This window comes from Paralichthys olivaceus, chromosome 5, assembly GCF_024713975.1.
Source record: "Paralichthys olivaceus isolate ysfri-2021 chromosome 5, ASM2471397v2, whole genome shotgun sequence".
Lineage (NCBI taxonomy): Eukaryota > Metazoa > Chordata > Actinopteri > Pleuronectiformes > Paralichthyidae > Paralichthys > Paralichthys olivaceus.
This window is the reverse complement of record NC_091097.1, coordinates 24,283,812-24,304,762: the sequence shown is the minus strand read 5'-3', so window position 1 is coordinate 24,304,762 and position 20,951 is coordinate 24,283,812. Positions and strand designations below refer to the sequence as shown.

The following is a 20,951-nucleotide window of genomic DNA, read 5'->3' as shown; positions in this document are numbered from 1 at the left end:
AGAAACCACCAGGAACCCCACCCTGCTTCTAAGAGCTGTCTCTGGACACACTTCCACAAACACCAGCGACAGTATACCTGGGTTCACTCCAGAGGCAATTTCCTATCTCTGGCTGGACTTGATCGTGTGTACTGTTTTAAGCATCATATTAACGTTTTTAAAGCTTGTTATTAGTTGGGATATCAGATCCTTCCCTTGCACAGTTTTCAATTGTGTAAAAGATTTGAAATGTGAAAGTGCATATTTGGCATTTTAACGTTTCCCTGTTGGTCAATAATGTTTTTAAAACTGTTTTTAGATGTTTTTGGCACAGCCACAGACAAGGAAAATATGAGTACAGCTCTTTACAGCAGTGATGGGATGTAGGCAAAGTAAAAATCAAACAACTTTGCCTCCAGTACACTCTCGATGTCACAAAAGACATGGCCAGGTCTGTGAGAGCACTGGAGAGAGAAGTGGTGGAGCTGCAGGATTTAGCAGACTCCACAGGAGAAAGAGAACACATTCAGGTTTTCAAAAGGAAAAAATCTGCTCTGTCTGACCTGCTGGGTATTTCTGCTCAGGGTGCTGATTAGATCTCACTTCCAGAACATTGTAGAAATAGATACTCCCTCTCATTTTTTCTTCAGTTTTGAGCGTAAGAATGGTCAGAGAAGGCTGATGCACTCTCTGCGGTCCAACACTGGACAGCCAGGACGAACCAGAGGTGGCACGGTCCTTCTACGAGGGTCTTCCTAAAGTCTCTGAGGAGAACAAGGTGGAGCTAGAGGCCAAGCTCTCTGCTCAGGAGCTGCAACAGGCCCTGCAGAGCTTAAAGAGTGGGAAGGCTCCAGGGATAGACCGTCTCCCTGCAGAATTTTTGGCCAGTCATCAGTGAAGATCTGTTAATGGTCCTTCGAGACAGTCTGAGTAAGGAGTGGCTGCCTCTGCTCTGCAGAGCAGTCCTCACCCTCTCCCAAAGAAAGGAGACCTGCAGGACATTAAGAACTGCCGTCCTGTGTCCTTTTCTAAGTCTTCTTGGACCGTCTGCACTGGGTCCCACAGAGTGTCCTAAGAGGGGGGACATGGACACGTCCACTTAACCAGCAGAGGGGCTGCTTTCAGGCTCCAATTAATTCAAACATTCCTGACTGGACCTGTGGACCTAGTCTGGAGGAGATTAACATTTTTCTAGATTCACTTTTGGCAAATCGTTGATGTGAAAGATTTTTTTCCAGATTTTGGAAAATTAATTCAGACTGTTACCACACTGCAAAAGGTAGTTGGGCTGAATGAACTGGTTGGAAAGAAACGTTACTGGTTAAAGAAACTAGTCACTGGGGTACAAGAAGGATTAAAGGCATCAAATGGTAAAGGAGATGAAACTATTTAAATAAACATGCTCAAACCTCACTGGGTGTTTCCCTCTTTCTGTTTTCTCTCTCCTCTCTACTTATGCCTTAGGGTCTAAGGGTGCCATCATTAAACATAAACGGGGGCAGAGATGCACAAAAAAGAGCTGTCTTATCAGAAACAATTCAACAGAAGAGACTTGATGTCGTATAGATTGGGTTTTATGGTTGGGAGGACAGCATGTCCTCAGCCATGGGACTAATCTAAGTGCAGGAGTTTCCATTTTCTTTTCTTTGCTCTGAGCAGGAAAGAGTTTTTAAAATGTTTAAAGAAACATTAAGTGGCATTGACCAAGAGGAGTGTATTGTGTTGGGTGGAGAATGGAACTGCTGCACAGATTTTTATTTTTGATAGGACAGGGGTGGAGCCACATTTTCAGTCACCGTTGCTTTTATCTGAGGTCATAAAGAAAGTAGATCTGGTGGATGTGTGGAGGTTGAAACATACAGGTTTAATCTTTCTGCCTCCTTTCTAATCAGGTTTTTAACTGTCAGATCCTCCCTGTTGCTTTTACTGATCACAATCTAGTTTATCCTCCACAGTCAAACCTTTTTGGCATTATTGCATGGTATTACTTTCTATGAGAATTTTAAACTGTTGGAAAAATAAGCAAGATGCTTTTCCCTCCCTCACTCAGTGGTGGGAGGTAGGAAAGGCCCAAATTAATTTGGTCTTTTCTCAACAAAACACAGCCAACTCGACAATTAAAATAAAACGAGTGATTCAGAAACTAGAGAAGGAGATCAGGAACCTGGAAAATGTCACAATCACACAAGACAACAAGAAACTGAACAGTTAAAAACTAAGAGGTGGGACTTAAACTCCTTTTTTCAACAAAGAGCCAATGGAGCCTTAGTCAGAGCCCACTTCACCAAGATCCTTGACATGGACGCTCCGACCACCTTCTTCTTCAACTTTGAAAAGTGGCTTGAAGAAAACAAATGGCGTCACTGCTGCTACTAGATGGAAAAGTGATCACAGAACCGACTGAGATGAGGAAACACGCAGTAGAGTTTTACTCAGACCTGTTGATCTTCCTGAACTGACCTCGTTAGTTTCATCATCCAAACCAACTACTTGTCAGCTGGACTCTGTTCCAACTAGACTTTTTAAAGAAGTGCTCCCCCTAATTGACAGTTCCATTTTAAATCAGATTAATATGTCTTTGCTAACCGGCTACGTACCACAGTTCCACAAGGTTCTGTCCTTGGACCAATACTCTTCACCCTATATATGCTCCCCTTAGGCAACATTATCAGACAGCACCACATACAATTCCACTGCTATGCAGACGACACCCAATTGTATATTTCCATGAAGCATGATGAATCTAATCGCCTAGTTCAACTTCAGGAATGTCTCAAAGATATCAAGGCATGGATAACCCAAAATTTTCTACTTTTAAACTCAGACAAAACTGAGGTTGTTGTAATTGGCCCTAAACATCTCAGAGAAACACTGTCTGACCAGATAGTCACTTTGGATGGTGTCAGTCTGGCTTCCAGCTCCACTGTGAGGAACCTTGGAGTGTTGTTCGACCAAGACATGTCATTTGACGCCCATATTAAACTAGTGTCTAGGACGGCTTTCTTCCATCTGCGCAATATTAACAAAATTAGAAACATCCTGTCTAAGCAGGATGCTGAAAAACTAGTCCACGCGTTTGTAACCTCTAGATTAGATTACTGCAACTCTCTATTAGCAGGATGCTCCATGAAGACTGTTAGAAGTCTCCAGTTGGTCCAAAATGCTGCAGCACGAGTGCTGACAGGAACTAGAAGGAGAGATCATATCACTCCTGTCTTAGCTTCCTTACATTGGCTCCCGGTAAAATTTAGAATAGAATTTAAGATCCTGCTCCTCACATTTAAAGCCCTCAACAATCACGCCCCCTCATATATCAAAGAGCTGATAACACCTTATTATCCAAGTAGATCACTTCGTTCCCAAAACACAGGCTCTCTAGTGGTTCCAAGAGTCTGTAAGAGTAGAGCAGGAGGTAGAACATTTAGCTATCAGGCTCCTCTCCTGTGGAACCAGCTCCCACTCTGGGTTCGGGAGGCAGACACTGTCTCAGCATTTAAAGTAAAACTAAAAACGTTCCTTTTTGATAAAGCCTATAGTTAGGGCTGGATCAGGTGAGTCCTGAACCATCCCTTAGTTGTGCTGCTATAGGTTTAGACTGCTGGGGGAACGCCCATCATGCACTGAGCACTTCTTCACTTCCCTCTGTCTCTCTGTCTCTCTGCCCCCCCACACTCATTTATTTATTTATTTATTAGTTTTAACATGTCATCATGTCAAAGTGTCACTTTGTCCTCCCATAGTCCCTCTGGCTCTTCTCTCTATCTCGTTTCAGATAACTCCGGCACCGGGACTACAGGACCACAGCGACCACCATCACCATTGTCTGCATTTATTACAAGAACTCAGCAATTCATTAATATATCTAGTCATGTTGTAGATCTATACATTGTTATTGTTATGGTTAGCCTTGATTTTGATGGTGCCAAATTGTCACTGGTCTCTCTCTCTCCACCTCATCTCTCTTCTCTCCCCCGCTTTCCACCCATCTCTCCTTTCCTCCCCCCTTACTTTTCTTTCCTCACCCCAACCGGTCGAGGCAGATGACCGCCCACATTGAGCCTGGTTCTGCCAGAGGTTTCTCCCTGTTAATGAGGGAGTTTTTCCTCTCCACAGTCGCCTGTGCTTGCTCATTGTGGGAACTGTTGGGTTTCTCTATGTTAATATTGTTTTAAGGTCTTGACCTTTAAATGTAAAGTGCCTTGAGATAATGTAAATTATGAATTGGCGCTATATAAATAAAATTGAATTGAATTGAATTGTTCAGGGCACATGACTGTGATGTAGACTTTGCCTCAGAGCTTCTGCAGGGACTTCCTCAGCTGAGTCCTGGAGATCAATAGTCCTTAAAATCACCTTAGAGGAACTGACCACAGCTGTGTCGCAGATGGCGACAAAAACAGAAAAGCCGGCTTTAAAATGTTGTTTTAGATTCAAGATTCAAGATTCAAGATGTTTATTTGTCATATACACAATAACAGACACAGCGGTTTATTATTGGGTAATGTAATTCTTACCTTGCAACTGCCCGACCAAAGAACTGTGCTTACTAATATAAAAGAAAAACAGAAGAAATATATATAAAATACAAAATATAAAATATAAAGTGCATATGCAATGCAAAATATATCAGTAAAATGAAAAATAAACATAATTAAAATAAAGAATAAGATAACAGATGACCGATCAATGTGAAATATGATGGCAATTCAAACAATGTGCATAGGAAAAAGATGTAATGTGCAATGTCTTGTGCAAAAATTGCAATTATAGAGGTAGATGGTGGTTATGGTCCGTGGTTCAAAAGCCTGATGGCCTGGGGATAAAAACTGTTTGTCAGTCTGGTAGTCCTTGCTTTCACACTCCTGTAGCGTCTGCCAGATGGCAGGAGGGCGAATAGTCTGTGTTGTGGGTGAGCGTGGTCCCTGATGATGCTCTGTGCCCTTTTTGTGACCCGGGAGTTGCAAGTGTCCTGTAGTGGGGGGAGGGCAGCTCCACAGATGAACTGTGCCGGTTTAATGACACGCTGGAGAGCCATCTGTCCTGGGTTGTGCAGTTCCCGTATCACACAATGATGGAATTCGTCTGGACGCTCTCCACTGTGCACCTGTAGAAGTTACTGAGGAGTTTGGTGGACAGTCCAAATTTCCTCAGCTTCCTCAGGAAGAGGAGTCTCTGTTGAGCCTTCTTGATGGTCTGCTGTGTGTTGTGTGTCCAGGTTAGGTCCTCACTGATGTGAGTTCCAAGGGATTTAAATGTTTTCACCCTCTCCACCTGTGTCCCGTCGATGTGCAGCGGGGCGTGCTGGTCTCTCCTCCTCTTCCTCGGGTCCATAATCATCTCCTTGGTCTTCTCAGCATTCAAGGAGAGATTGTTTTCCCGGCACCAGGAAACCAGTCTGGTGGGCAGGTCGAGATGACAGTGTATGTAACCAGGAAGGGGAAGGTGGAGGAACATCTCCACATTGTCTGTGTCAACATGATTAAATCCAGAATATTGGTTGATTTTAGGTTTTACAAAGCAGCAGGTGACCTGGGGTCTCACTTATAAAACAGTGCATAGGATTCATACTAAAAGTGTACGTGCCCACAAAAGCCGGAAGTGGCGTCCGCAAAAGGAAATTCCGATTTATAAAACCAATAGGCCCGCACAGTTCACTTTATAAATCACAGTGCACCTGGAAACGTTTGTACATATCCCGCCCTCCACACGCCCACATTCAACTATAAATGGTCAATGCAAAGCACCTCATGAATATTAATCTCCACTGTGAGTCATGACAGAGTCACAGTATCAAGTGATGAGAAGAGGAAGTGAAACTTCCTGACACTGACATTGAGATGTTTGTTAATGAGGTGAAGAGAGATTTAATTGGACAGCAGTGATGTCACTTATAAAGAAAATACAGTGATACGCTGCTGCTGTTAATATAATATGTTAATACAGTGAGTGAGAGTGAGGACGATAGAGAGAACGGAGCCTGGAATAAAAAAATCCAGTTGAAAGGTGAAGGCAAAAAAATGTTTGCTTTACACTGTCAGACTGTGAGAGAACTTGTTGTATCGCCTGTTTGTATTTTAATGATCCAAGGCTGCAGGGTTATTAAATCCAGAGACAGCTGAGATGTGCTAATATATAGAATTTAGCAGAATGTTTTTTTTTAAATGAGGCTCTAAATAGAAAGGTAAATATTATACAGTTTTAATCATACCACACACATACCTGTGGGCTAATAAACCAGAGTGGTGAGAACTTGTGTTTGTACTGGGATGGTTCAGTTCAGTCAGGTCGATCTATGTAATACTGGATTCAGTTCAGCACAAAGATCTCAGATCACAGCTCTATAGAATCTATATCAGCTGATTAGTCATCATCATCATCATGGGATAAAAAAATCTATGTGATTGCTGAAAACTCGTTTTCTCCAAGTCCTTCTATTCATGCACTCATCTATCAGTGCTGGTGCATCCATCACGCATGAGTGTCACCACAGTATTTACATATTAGAGCAATTGGACCGATTACTTTACACATCAGTTGGATCCTAACCTTCAACTCTGGGATATTATTTGGAAATAGAAGTTTGAAAGTGAATAGTTAATCTTTATTTCTGTGAGTGATCTCCAGTGAGCTCTGTGCACATGATGGCACAGTCGTGTTCACTGCAGTGATTTTACACACACTCGTCCTTGATGACACACACACATTGTTAGAAGATATTATTAAAACCATTAATGACTTGTCTCTGCAACTCTGCTGTTTAATTTTATCCGAACATAATTTGCTGTTGGTCTCTTCTTCATCTCTTTTTCAATTGAAGGTTCTCATGGAACAGTTTTGTCACGCAAGCACATCTAAAGCTGTTGGTTTCAATGTAAATGATGAAGTAGATCAATAATGAGAGGTGGCGTACGCATCTTTCAGGCCCTATTTTGCATGTATGCAACAGTTATAAATGAGGCCCCAGACCTGTTCTACTATCCATTCCCATCCAGCCCTGACTTTTCATTCTTCCCATTAGTAAACTGACTTTTTAAGAAAAGAATCAGATATCTTTTAGTCATTAGTAACTCTCATTAAATCATAACATTATAAGTAGCACAGATCCTGTCTGGTTCTCTGAAAGCAGGACTTCATTCTCCAAACTCATAATTCACTAATGAACACATGGGGCAGGAGGTGTGGTCTTGTGTGTATCTTTGGGGTAGCTATGATCATTTGCTATCCGCCTGCACATTTGCTCTAATATGCACAGTTGGCTTTGATCATGTTTACACAGGTCATTTACACACTTCTGAGATTTGAAGTGTGTGCTGAATCTCTGTCACGTTTGTTTGAACTCACTGCATGAACAAATGTAATAGGAATGTTGGATTTGAATATCAAAATGTTGTAGCATGAGGTCCACTGAGTGTGTTTTTTAACAACTAAAACCCTTACACTAGCTAGCAAGAGGACTGATGACATCTTCATAATTGCAATATCAGTAACTCTAATGTAACTTAATGACACTCCATACAGAGTGTTTATACACATCACTGAACCCGGGACATAATGTTTTTCATGCAGCTTTACCAGTTAGTATCATTATGTAATTAGTAGGTTATTTTGTTCAGTTACTGCTTGACTGATGACGACAATTTGTGGGCATAGGCGGGGCTAATAAAATTATGGTCATGTGTTTTATGAAGCCTAATTCTGTAAATTTTTTCAGGTGACTGTACAGCAGCTTCTCCAAGAGCTCAGCCAACTCTGTTTTGCCAAAACTGCTGCCCTAATGATGCTCCAATTCCCTGTCAAACTTCCATGTCATTTCAAGCTTACTCGTGAACAAGACCCGAAGATACTTAAAAACCTTTACCTGAGGCAGAATGCTAATTTTCGGTGCTAGCTCATTCCAGTAGCTTCACACTAGCTGCAAACCAGCCCAGTGCAAATTGAAGATCATCGTCGGATGAAGCCAAAAGATAGCAGAGAGGAAATTCTGAGACCACCAAACCAGACACATTCCTACCACTAGCTGTGCCTTGAAAATAACAATCAGTACTGGTAACAAAGGACAACCCTGACAGAGGCCCTCAGGTTATATAATGACCATATAGCTGATAACAACTCAGGAACCCTATATTCCTGCAGCAACCCCCCCATAACATCACCCAAGGGACCTGCTAATAGGCCCCAGGGTGGAAAACATGGAATTGTTGGAATTCTACTATACAAGCTTAGTGTTCCAATGTCTACAAAGGTGGACCACTATGGTATCCCAACTAAAGACTGATCAGGTTCAACAATGATGCTACAAGAAGACAACATAGCAGATGTTCAGGACAGCTTGGAATACCTCGGGCTCCCACAGCCAAATGGAACCCACAATGAGGCTGCAGTGAAGTCAGCGGCATCAACAATAAACTGCATTTATCAAAAAAAAAGAATGCAAGAGGTCAGAGTGTCCAACAAGGTCAAATTAGGGGAGCATTGCACAATCACAGTTTGCAAAACTAATGATATTAACATACAGTAGCTACAGGGACTGGGGACATATCCACAGGCTAGTTCTTAGATCAAAGCCATACATATGGATAACCACAACATTGTTAAAAATAGACTTGGATACCCTAGGCCACTGTAAACCCTAGGACAGTCTGACAGGCTGGGGGTTGAGAGGGAAAAAAGCTCAGCCCTCAGCTCCCTCTTTCTCAATTCTACTAAATGTTAAAGAGGACCATAACCATTGTGAGGAGCGGAGTCATCTCAAACCTGAAGGAGCCCACAGTTTGCACCTATGATGGTGGTGACCAAAACACAGGCAGGATGGATGAGAATGTGTTTAATTATACCCATTTTACTCCTTTTCCAAAATACCCACACATGACACTATGACAGATGCCCCCACCTGTGTATCACAAGACAAGACATGAAGATCCTTTATTAGACCCACAATGGCGACGTTTGCTGTGTTACAGAAGCAAGGGGGTTAGTGAAAATAAGAAGTTTCAGTAAAGTAAAAAATAAGTAAGTATAAGGAAATATGAAAATGGCAATCATATATACAGTGTTAATAGGATTGCACATTAAAAGGTATCGAAAATTGCTCAGACAGTAGCCTGCAAACAAGTGATTTGGTAATGCAGTTGCTTGTCAGAACTCTGGTGCTTGAACTGTAAGAGTAAATTGTTGGTCAACTTTCCAGTTAATTCTTCAGTTGCACTCGAGGATGAACTGATTAGACTTGATGAACTGGGGTCAAAGGTCAAGGTGACCTCACAGTGCATGTTTTTGGCCACTCGATATCTCTGATGTCTTCCTTGAGGGAATTTCTTCAAATTTTCATCAGTTGTCATTTGGACTCCAGGATGAACTGATTAGATTTCAAAGGTCAAAGGTCACAGTGACCTCATATGAGTCTGGAGAAATGTGTGTAAAGTGAAACTACACTGTTTGGTAAAGGCATACAACTGCATGGTGGTAATTCTAGTTATTATATTATAATTTTATTTTGAATGTTTGACTTCTGTTTCCACATCAAAATCATAGTTTTGGTAAGTGTATGGAACTGTTTTTCTGTGAGTGGGCACACATTCATCCATGATGCACCACACAGTCCAACAGGTGGTGGTAATACACTAAGGTATAGGGCAGGGCTCTTTAATTACAAAATCAGATGGGCCAGATTTTCAAACCAAGAAATTTGGGGGCCGGACATTTCCAGCGGCCAGTAAGCAGCAGGTACTGACAAATTTTAAACCAACATTACTGACTGTATTGGAAAACAAGTTATGTTTATCCAGTTTCCTTTTAAAATTTGGTCACATCTGACACAGGCACATCAAAAAGTGCCATTGAAAAATGCTATAACTGAACAGAATCTGAGGTGGTATCAATACCTCATTCCACATTTGAAATAAAAAAAATATCATTTTGATCATATCTGACGTAGGCACAAGTGATAAAAAACAAAACCATGCTCAGTATAAGCAATAACTCGTTTCCTTTTAAAATTCAAATAAATATTGTGGTCACATACCCAGGCACATCACAAATTGCATTTAATAGAATAAATAAGAACTTTCAATGTTATATCAGCGCACAAACCCATAACAGGCGATAACAGTAAGTAACACACATGAATACAGTTCTACTACTGATCAGGCATGGCTTTGTAACACTTCCCACATTATGTTGATATGTAGGCTACAGTTACTCTGCCGAGAGGTGGAATGTTTAGTTCTGAACAGGAGCAGTGACTTTTGATTTGTATGTCTCTGCAACCAGAAGACAGCGGTGAAGAGTGCTGTCAGTCAGGGAGCAACGACAGCTGCTTTTTATCGACCTCATGTGTAAAAGGCTTGATTCTCATGCTGATCCAAACACACTGAGCACTGTGGTTGTTAGTGAACTGCTGTAGGTTGACATCAGTCCAAAAGCAAAGCTCCGGTGCCATGGTAACGGATGACTGCATGTCAACAGGTTGGAGTATGAGTTCTCCTTGTCGATGGAAGGGAGCGCTTCCTCTGCTCTGGCGCATTGGTCTCCCTCTGTTGCATCAGTAAACAGGTCTCCAGCAAGACCCCATCCCCTCCGTGTGCAGAGCGAGTCCATCCGCCGTGCAGCGGAGTCCTCTCTCCACCTCGCAGTGTGTCTGTCATCACATCCGGGATTTGTGCCGGGGATACGATGCGTTTATGGAGCGTCGGGAAAATGCAATGCAGGCTTACGCGGAGTGTTGCATTCAAGGTCTCTACTATTGTATGAATTTCGGAATTTCGGCTCTCTGTTTTTCTCCAAGTTTCTTGTGGGACCACGGGCTGGGGTTGGTTCTGGACCGCCATTTGTATAGGCCTGGTATAAGGCAATGTGCCAGCAAAGACATGGATGGAGACAGCAAGTAAGAGAACATGGATAAAGAAAGAGTTCAGAATTTAGAAATCAATTTGGATTTGGAAATGTTGATTAGTTAGGAAATGCTGTGTTAAAACACTAATCCCGAGCATTTCGTTGCCTTTGTGCACATCCTGCAGAGAGGTGTTCCAGCATTCTGCAATGAAGATGGTGGATGAAGTGCTATAAAGAAATACTCCGGTTGTAAAAAGGATGAGGGGAGTTTTCCTTCAAGGTAACGTTACACTTCGTGTATCATATTCCATCATGTCTATGAGCCTTTCTCTGTAAGATGCTCTGGTATGTGGGGCCTAAATTCTTTGGCCCTGACAATTTGCAGCAGTCATGCAGCACTGTGAAGAAGATTCCTTCAGACGAGTCAGAGCAAGGGCAAGGGTACTGTACCGTAAACACACAAATGTTCTGGAACTATCCAAAATATCACAGGAAACAGGGCAATTATCCAGCCCAAGAGATTTAGAGAGAGAAAAAATGAGACAAGAGCAAAACCCATGTGACTGAATTCTCAATGCCACCATAGCAACACAGACACACACACGCACACACAGTCCAGTAGACAAAAGCAGTTTTCAGAAATGACCTCCGGAGGATGTCCGTAAAATGGGAGATTGCCTTTTCACACCTGCACAAATCAGTGAGAGATTCTCTGCTCAGACATGTTGATAACAGCACAGAAATCTTTGGAGAGTTAAGGTGAGGGATGGCGCAGTAGGCAGAGGCAGGATGTAATGTATTGATTCCCCTGCAGAGATTACGTATATCACCCTCGTGGCATCCTAGTTGATGTCTTCTAACAAGTGCGTTTTCATCCTGATACTTCTCCTTAGAAATGTCATCGACACCTTCACTCGCTGGCAGTCAATCCTTTGGAGGATCTCACATCGTTTATACTTGGGGGCTGGCCAGAGAGAGCTCAGAGAAAGTGCTGAAAGTCTGGAGGCTCTCAGTCAGACATGTGTGTTCACACATACAGCCCCTCTGGAGAATGTTTGGAGGATCTCATGGAGTTCAGAAAGCAGCTAAACACACATATAGATACCAAGCAATGTTTTCCTGCACCCTGAAATACAGACATCAAGCTTGTTTCCCGAATTATGCCACCTCATAATTAACTTAAAAGTTCTTTCACTCCCTTAATCTCTCTCTCTCTCTCTCTCACACACACACACACACACACACACACACACACACACACACACACTCCTATCAGGGCAGAGTGTGGGGGTAGGGTAGGTGATGGTGGGCTCTCATTAGCCCTCTGGCTGTGAACCAGGGAGGATTAACGTCACAGTGGCTTTTCATGGTCTGCACAGAGACGTGTGTGTGTGTATGTATGTGGGGGTGTCGCCTTCAGCTTGGGGTTTGGCTGGTTACCTGAAAGCAAGCACACTCTAGGCACTTTTACACAGCCTGTTCCAGGTGGGAATGTTGCACCTTTCTTCAACCTTGCGGGTCTGTAAAAGCTATAAACACAGGTTGCTGAGGTAATCACAGAGCCCTAGATCATCCACTGTTTAAAGGTAGAGCTGTCATTGCAGGTCACCAACACTGTTGTCTTGTACACACGTCAGGACATCTTGTCTTGTCTTATAAATGAGCTAATATCCTGTGATCTTTGTTTAAAAAGGAGCTTAAAAACCCACAAGTGCTTTTGGCATCTGGTTTGACAGTGTTCAGATACCTTGAATGAGGCTGAACTATAACAAGGCAGCAATTATACAATAATCTATGAAAGCTTTGTTCGTTTGTAGTGCAAGAGACAGGAGTGCATATGACAAGTAATTATTTTTTTTAATTACTTTCCGGTTCATTGTCTATATTATAGTCTTGTGCTTTCAAAATAGAAGGGTTGATCAATGTGCTGGGTAACTTTAATAAGAATCTGACTGGAAGCCAGACAGGAAACCTGTTGGACAGTTGTTAAATTTCTTTTCTTTAGTTTGAAACGTTTAAACATTAGGATGGCTGCGTGTTTTAAACCCTCCTAACCGTGTGACAGGATTAACAGGGTGCAGGTAAAGGGTCTATCTGAGACCTTTGGCCAGAGGAGAACCTGCCTGGGGGAGGGAGGAAAGCCAAGAGAAATTTGAATGAGGATATTTTCCAGGTGTTCCATGCTGCTCCACCCACCAGCCTTTGGCCTCCACCCCCCCCCTGCCCTCCCCCCCGGGTATGTGGGCAGCACATCCACTGCAGCGCCGCAGAGGACGCACACTGCACGGAGGAGACGCACGGGACGCAGACCAGTCGGCTCCGTCCCTCTACATCAGTTCTTCAAACCCAGACAATCTCCGTTTTCGGCTGTTTGCTGTCGCCTCCCCTGATCCGCAGCCCGCTGCCCACAGACGCAATGTCGGAACTTTCAGTGAATGAACACCTCGAGGGGATTTTATCAGATTTTGAAGGTATGTGCTGTGATATTGAATTACTTTACTGCGGCGCGTAATCAAAGCAAACAGGGGGCTGCAGCTCCGGGCTCACGCACCTCTGTTCAGAGACACAACGCGGTCTGAATCTGGTTCATAACACAGCCTAACACTTTCTGGTTAAGTTCTAAAATAAATATTTGTTGGCTGGCATGAGCGCAATAAACACCAGTTGTTCCATAACTGTTCGGGAGAAAACAACCACTTGCAATCCACATGTGATTTGATGTCTTTGATGTTGATCAACTAATCTGTGTTGTATGAAATCTTCTGTGACAGACTGGTTCAGGGCTGCGAAGAAGTAAAAGCTAAGATGGAAAATGTGATGGAAACTTTGCAGACCAAACAACTGATTAATGGAGAAAACAACTGCAAGATTTGTAATTAGTAGAACTAACGGTGGTGGTAAATCCTGGATAAAGATGTGACCGGTTAATGTGTAAAACCACTTCATCCACTGGGAGATTACATGTACAGCAATGTTTCTGTAAAGACAAACAAGGTAAGCAGTGCGTGACCAGATAAAGCCAAAAATAGACCTCTATCAGAGGTAGAACATCAGTGTTTCCTGAAGGAAAAGCTGTGTTTGCTGTTGCTGCTGCTGTCCTCTGGTGATTGACGTGCAAGCGAGGATGTTGTTGTTGTAAAAGCCACATTAACATTAACAAGACAGAAATATAGGTTTTAAAACATTAGACAAATAAAACATCAGTAACTGGCCACAGGGGGGTGCTTTTGCAACTACGTTTGACTATGTGAAGCATTTTATCACTGAGCAGCTCCGTGCCAAGTTGTATTTCTGTAGCATTTACAGTATTTTAGATATAAGAAGCTAACATGCTGTGTTCACGCTGGACATGTGTAAGGTAGAGACATGTTTTAGAACCATTATGTGGTCGTGGTAAATTTAGTTGTGAAGTGAATGTTCGATTATTCCTATAGTGCTCCCAGGTACATGCATGAAACTTGCGTGATCGATAGTGGCTTAAGGATAGAAACAACCATAAAGGTGGACTGCCAGCTTAGTCCGCTGGTTGCAATTGTTGGTGCAATGTTTTGCACTGCATAATGTAATAAAAAACAAAACGAGCACTCATGCTGTTGCATCAATTCTACAGGTTTGCTGTTTCTACTGTCCACCTGACACCAGAGTATTATTTACACTGTAGGCATCCATGTTTCGTCTCTAAAAACAAGTATGCGATATCCTGTTGGTGACGCTTCAGGGCAGCTTGCTGTCATTGTCTATTGTAGGTTCCTGCTCACTTGCAAAATCACTGTTCCTTTCTTACTACATACTTTAAAACTATTCATCACAAATATCGATATTTCTGAAAAAAAGGCGGAGATATTTATTCGAAATCAGGAGGATTCAGATCCGCACACATTAACAAGGTGACATCGTTACCAGCCCCTATCACCACAAGCTGTCTCAACATCTTCGTCAGTGTCTTCTACGGCACCACTTTATCATCCTGAGATTTTTATATAATATTTAATATTTTTATTTGTTCCATTATTGCGCCTGTCTAGATTAGGGTGAGTGCGGTTAGAGAAGCAAGTGATTCCACCTGTGTGAAGGTGTTTTACAGTAGTAGCCAGCTGTTGGAGATGGTCAAGAGCAGAAAAAGCTGTTTACAACATACTTCTACAAAAAAAAACAATCAAAAGTTGGAAGAAAATAATATAATTACCCATACTCATCACATTTAAAGGAACAGTATGTAGAATTTTGTGATATCTATTGGTGAAGTGTCATGTTGCAGCTGAACACCCCTCACCTCACCCTCTCCTTCCAAACATGAAAAAGAACCTGTGGTAGCTTCGGTTGTCATAAAAACTCAAAAGGTGTTTAGTTTGTTCAGTCTGGACTAATGTAAAAAACATGATGGCCTCCGTAGAGAGGGACCTCTCCATGTAAATATAAAGTATTTAAATATAAAGGGTCTTTTCTGGGGTAAAGAAAACTACAATTCATACAATTTAGATGAAACAAACTAGTGAAAACATCATGAGGATTATTCTACATTAAATTTCTGCCAATAGATCCCTTTCACCTAAATCTTACACACTGGACCTTTAAAACAACATATAGCATATTAAAAAACAAAACAAAAAAGCAACACTATTATCAATGCAAAGACCAAAGAATGTGTGTATGTGATGTGGACAGGTGTGCAGATGCATTCAAATGATTTTAGGCACATGTATTGACTCCTGAACAATAGTTGAAACAAATTACATCTTCAAAGACAATACATAAAGAAGAACAGCTATAGAGCAGCAGTTAAATGGTCTTTTAAGCAAAATGAAATTGAAAATTGACCTCTGCTAGTGAGGAATCCAGGAGGACGAAGCTCTGGGGATTGAATAGTTAAATAAGTGGATCTGTGAATTTGTTCTGAAGCAAAGCTCAGGAAGATTACCATCAGTTTAGTGCATCTTAAAAATAAAAACACACATTTGAAAAATATTAATATCATAAATAGTAAGAATCAGAAAATATTCAAATAGGAGGAGCAGATGGGGTGTGAGACTCTGATCTGGTTGCTATCCTAATGTTTCTGGAGGACCAGTATTTTGTGTAGGGCAGTAGAAAAAGGACTAGCCCAGACTAAAATACAATATATAGATATATAAGGATAACAACGGTGTCATGTGACAAGATGACTAACCATCCTTATTACACCAATAGATGTATTTATTTTTCTTGTACTTTAAATTCGACGAAATTTTGCATCGTGTTAGTTCATGCAGGACACGGAGTCATGTGCTCAGCCGTCATAAGCTGTCAGCTACTATTAGGTTTATGGGTGCTCGTCAGTCACCCACCAATCACAGCCCATTCTCTCACCGAAGCGGTCCCTTTAAATACGACCCCCCCCCCCCTCACTGATCCCTGCTCAGCTACACTGCCACTCACGCCCTGCTGCCGGCAACTTGCCTCCACCACCCCATCCTCCACCTTTTAGCACCGAGTCCAAACATGGTGGTGGTAAATGGTATTCATCTTGATCAAAACGCGCACTGTTTTTTTTTTTTTGCATGTATTCCTTGTTTTATCTGCTGCATGCTGCGCGGCTAATCCAGGGAACATCCAAAGGCCAATCCCATTTCACCTCTTGGCCCAACCCCTTCCCCTTGTTTTTGAGGGTTAACTCACCCCTTGAAACGGAGTCACAAGGGGTAGCGGTTGAAATCTTCCCCTACGAATTGGGACAGCTCTTTCAGAAGCCTACATGACTCACACATTGCGATAGTGGTTTGGGGTGAAGGTGTAGTTGGTCATTCTGTTTGGCTTGTGAATCTGTAAAAGTCACGGCACACCACTAACGTACAGCATTTGCATTGAAGCAGCACATCATCTAAAATGTGGAATTCTGAACATTGAGAAAATGGTTTAAGATACGTTGTCTTCACTATAGGTCGACTATCCCAGCATCCTCGTATAAGAAAGCGTTTGCATCACCCTAGAATGTTTGGTGTTTATATTTGAGTGAGACTTACATTATAATCACTGGAGTCGGATGTTAAACAGCCTAGACAGAAAGAAGAACTAATAACACAGTGTACGCAAAGCCTTGAAAAGATTTCCGTGAATACTGACTGGGATGTGGGTGTGGTGTGTGTGTGTGTGTGTGTGTGTGTGTGTGTGTGTGTGTGTGTGTGTGTGTGTGTGTGTGTGGTCCAGGTATTACTAATGTTGTGGGGGCCTAAATCTGTTTACACAGTCACAGGATAGGGACTTTTTTCAAGTCCACAAGTCATTGCAGTTTAAGGTGAAGACATTCCCAAAGGTGAGGGCAAGGTTAGAGTTAGGCAAATAGTATACTTAAAGTTAATGTTAGAGTAAATCTCCAGGAAGTGAGTGTTAGTCAATGTTGTGTGTGAGTGTGTGTTTAGAAGCAGTTCATTCTGTCAAACTGAGACGCTACTTGTGTTGACTTGATTAAAGATTATCCAAGTACATCGAATCAAATCAAAATACAATGAGGACCAAAATTCTCAGACCATTGGAACCAACTGTATTTACAATTATTATAACTGTACTTGTTTAAATCATTTCAGTTTACCTAAGTATATATTCTATTCAACAATCTAATAATTAAATAAACCATCAGAAAAATAAAAAAGACAACATTTAAAATGTGCAGTCAAGTCAGAGAAGTCACTTTAAGCAATGTTTAAGTTTGGGGGTGGGGCCCCTGCAGTATATTAGCCCCCGTTCAGACCTGGTATGAACATCGTTCTCAGAGATCTGATCACCCACATGTGGCCACATTCTGTCAGCTATGTGAACGCAAATGTGTCCTGTGCCACGCAAAAGAACCAAGCCCTGACCTACTACAGTTTCATAATGAACTGAAAGTACTTTTACACTTCTCCTATTTTCCCATATTTGCGGTCAACACCCAAGTATTAACTTAGAATGGCACTTTTATTTTCAGGCATTCTCAATTACATTTACATTTAGGGCATTTAGCAGACGCTTTTGTCCAAAGCGACTTACAATAAGCACATTTGTCACAAGAGAGGAGCCACAACATATCACCGTCGATGGGGTAAAACGAAATATAGAAACAATTGTCAAGCCCTCCTCTGAGGATCGTAACTGCTATTTGTAAAAGATTCTTTAAGTGCATAAGTGCTATGATTGACGAGCTAATCAAATGAACATACAAGTGCATACGTTTTTTTTGGGGGGGGGGGGGGGGGGTTGGGAGGGAGTCATGCTATGCAGGGTCGAGGTGAAGTCTGAACAATTAATAAAATTTGCTTTCGTAGTAAAGATTGATTGGTTCAAAAATCAAGTTATGAGGCAAAGACACCCAACGATACATATGTGAACACAAGAGTGATTAAAAGTCAAACCAGTTAAAGAGGGCTTAGTAGGGATAGACGTTCGGGTAGACAGATGTAAACAGATGTTGAGATTTGAGCTGTCCAGTAGAACCCAGCTGGCGGATGTGAGGTGGGAGAGAGTTCCAGGGTCGTGGTGCAGAGCAGCTGAAGGCTCTGGCACACAGAGTTTGAATGTGGGGACAGGGAGAAGAGCAGCAGGGCTCTGGGGTGTAGAGATGAAGAAAGTCCAACAGGAGCAATAGAATCACACTGCCGTTCCTCATCTTTCATCACAGTTCAAGTGCCCATAATATAAAAAACAAGTGGACTTGTCTTCTTCATGACCGATGCAGAATCATTAACATTTAGTTCAATCACATAGCATACAAAAACATTTAAGATCACGGTCTTTTACACATGGTCTCTGAAAAAAACTGACCAAAGTACTGCATTGAGTACAATTTTGCATTGTAACAGTAAACTCAGAAACCAGGTAAATTAAGCACAACAACATTAGGCACGTACACACACACACGCGCAGGGCACGCACACAAATCTTTACTTCCTCAGAGTATGTTCAGTGAGAGAGGGAGAGGATGTCAGAATGAATGGATATTGTTCTTCCTCAGTGTGATCCATCATGTCCTGGGACCCTTCAGGGACAGGGCAACAAAAGCTTTCCCCACTTCTTTCATCCTTACTCTCTTTTTACATTCTTCTGTTTAGACACGTGTTGATTTGTGCCTTTAAACAAACTGGTGTAGGCTTTGGCCACAGCCAGCTGTAGTTGCTTTTGCGTGGCGATTTGTATTTGACAATTGAAACCACTGTCACAGGAACGTCAGCAGCTCTGACTCTTGATGCTGAAATGGATGTGTCTCATCTCCTTGTCTTTTAAACAGGGCCACGATCTCTAGGCATATGTAAGGCATGATTTAAGAAGCATAACTAAAAAGTGGCATTTTTGTGTGTACCTGTCTACAGAGGATTTGTTTCACATTGTAAAAGTGAACCATTAATTATGCTGACATTCAAAACCTTTAATAGGCGTTGGACAGAGTGGTCCTATGTAAAGTAGTCACTGGAGGATGTCCAGAGAATTGGGTCCAGACTTTCGCACATGCACAACACAGTGGGAGATTCTCAGCGGAGACGCGTTTACAGCAGCACAGAAATCTGCGGAGCGTTCAGGTTAGGGATTGTGCAGCAGGCGGAGGAGGGAAACAATCACAGCACATCAACACGACGACCAGTGTCGGCCCTCATCACCAAACACCCTCTTGACATCTTAATCTGTGTCTTCTACGTATGACACTACATTTTCATCCTGAGATATTTGTTTTCTTTTTGATTTTGTCTCGTGTAAGAAACTTCATCAAAATGTCTGCTAGCTAGAAGTAACTCCTGCAGAGGATATCCTGCTGTGTCCTCACACCGGCTCCAGTCTGCGGACTATCGGACTCTTCATTCACACATACAGACTTTCTGGATTTTCAAAGTTCAGTGCATGTCTGAAAGTGGCTTAATTCTTCTCATTGAAGAGCCAATTAGAATTATCTGTGTACATCCAATAAGTGAGAGTCTTGAGTTTGATAAACTAATGCAGTGCTCATGTTGAATGGGCTCTTTGCTTGACCTGTAGTAATCCTAGTAGCTGCTGTTTTTCTGTAACTGTAACAGTGACCTGCATTAATTGAGCCGAGGCCAGAAAAGACCGGCTGTGGGACTCCGTCTACAGAACCCCAAAGCCACCACTGCTGCACAAAGAACTGGAGAATCCGTTTTCGTGCCATTTGTTGTGACGTGCTGTGCGGGCTGAGTTCCAGCCGCCGCCGCCGCTACAGAGCCCTGTTTGCCTGTTCATTCAAATATTGAAATGTATCATGTACACAAACACATATGAGTAATGAACAAGTGTGAAGACAATAGCTGCTCTTGAGATATAGAAGCAACAGACAAACGAAAAACTGAAAATTCTAGAATTAGTAGATATGCTGTGTGGTTTCTGCTACTGTTTGTTTATGGTTGGCTTAATGGGAAAGTGTAACAGTTTGACTCTGACCAGTGCTTTGCTGTTTGAAGACTTTTATTGTACAACTTTGCTCTGGATGAAAACAACAGAGTCTCAGCTCTTATTCACTTGTGGATTAGAAATATTTTTTTACTGATGAATTGTTGAATTTACAGTTCGAAAGGGTGATATTGTATATTTCCACTAACGTCAAAAAATAGCATTTCTACAAAGCTTATTCTAAAAGTCAGACTAAATTTAATGAGAATGTGAATCCGTCATTATGGCCAGGACTAACATAATGTGTGTGCAGGAGCAGCGTAAATGAAGGCGATAGAGAGGGTGCACTTGAATGAAGGGAGAGAAGAGGGCGTTTGGCTCTTTGGATGACATGGAGGATTAGAGAAGGTCAGGCAGGATAAGAGCTGTCCCTCCCAGCCCTGCCACATCCTGGTACTGTGCTGCAGCAGGGCACGAACCCTGCAAAGATCAGAGGATCCCATGACTTACTGACCCAGTGACCACACACACACACACACACACACACACACACACACACACACACACACTGTTTTTGCTCATGACAAGTTTTGGTCCCCCTCTGACATTCCAGTCTGCATTAACGCAGTGGAGCACAACAGCCTGAGACACCCAGTGTGTGTTCTGTTCAACTGCACTCACCTTTAAAAAGAATAACTTAACAGAATGAACAGTGGTCGTAGTTCACATGAACACACACTCACATGTTGTACAAACACTTTCCCTGAAGCTCAAGAACAAGTGTTTGCCCATGATAT

At 42.2% G+C, this 20,951-nt stretch overlaps 1 protein-coding gene across 1 annotated transcript in view; it reads left to right on the top strand.

The window, feature by feature from the left end:
• The first annotated feature begins 13,056 nt into the window (after positions 1-13,056).
• septin12 (septin 12) overlaps positions 13,057-20,951 on the top strand; it is a 63,441-nt gene continuing 55,546 nt past the window's right edge. Inside the window, exon 1 of the mRNA XM_020102960.2 lies at positions 13,057-13,280. Coding sequence (XP_019958519.2) covers positions 13,226-13,280 — 55 coding nt within the window. The 5' untranslated portion in view covers positions 13,057-13,225. The remainder of the gene's footprint in view (positions 13,281-20,951) is intronic.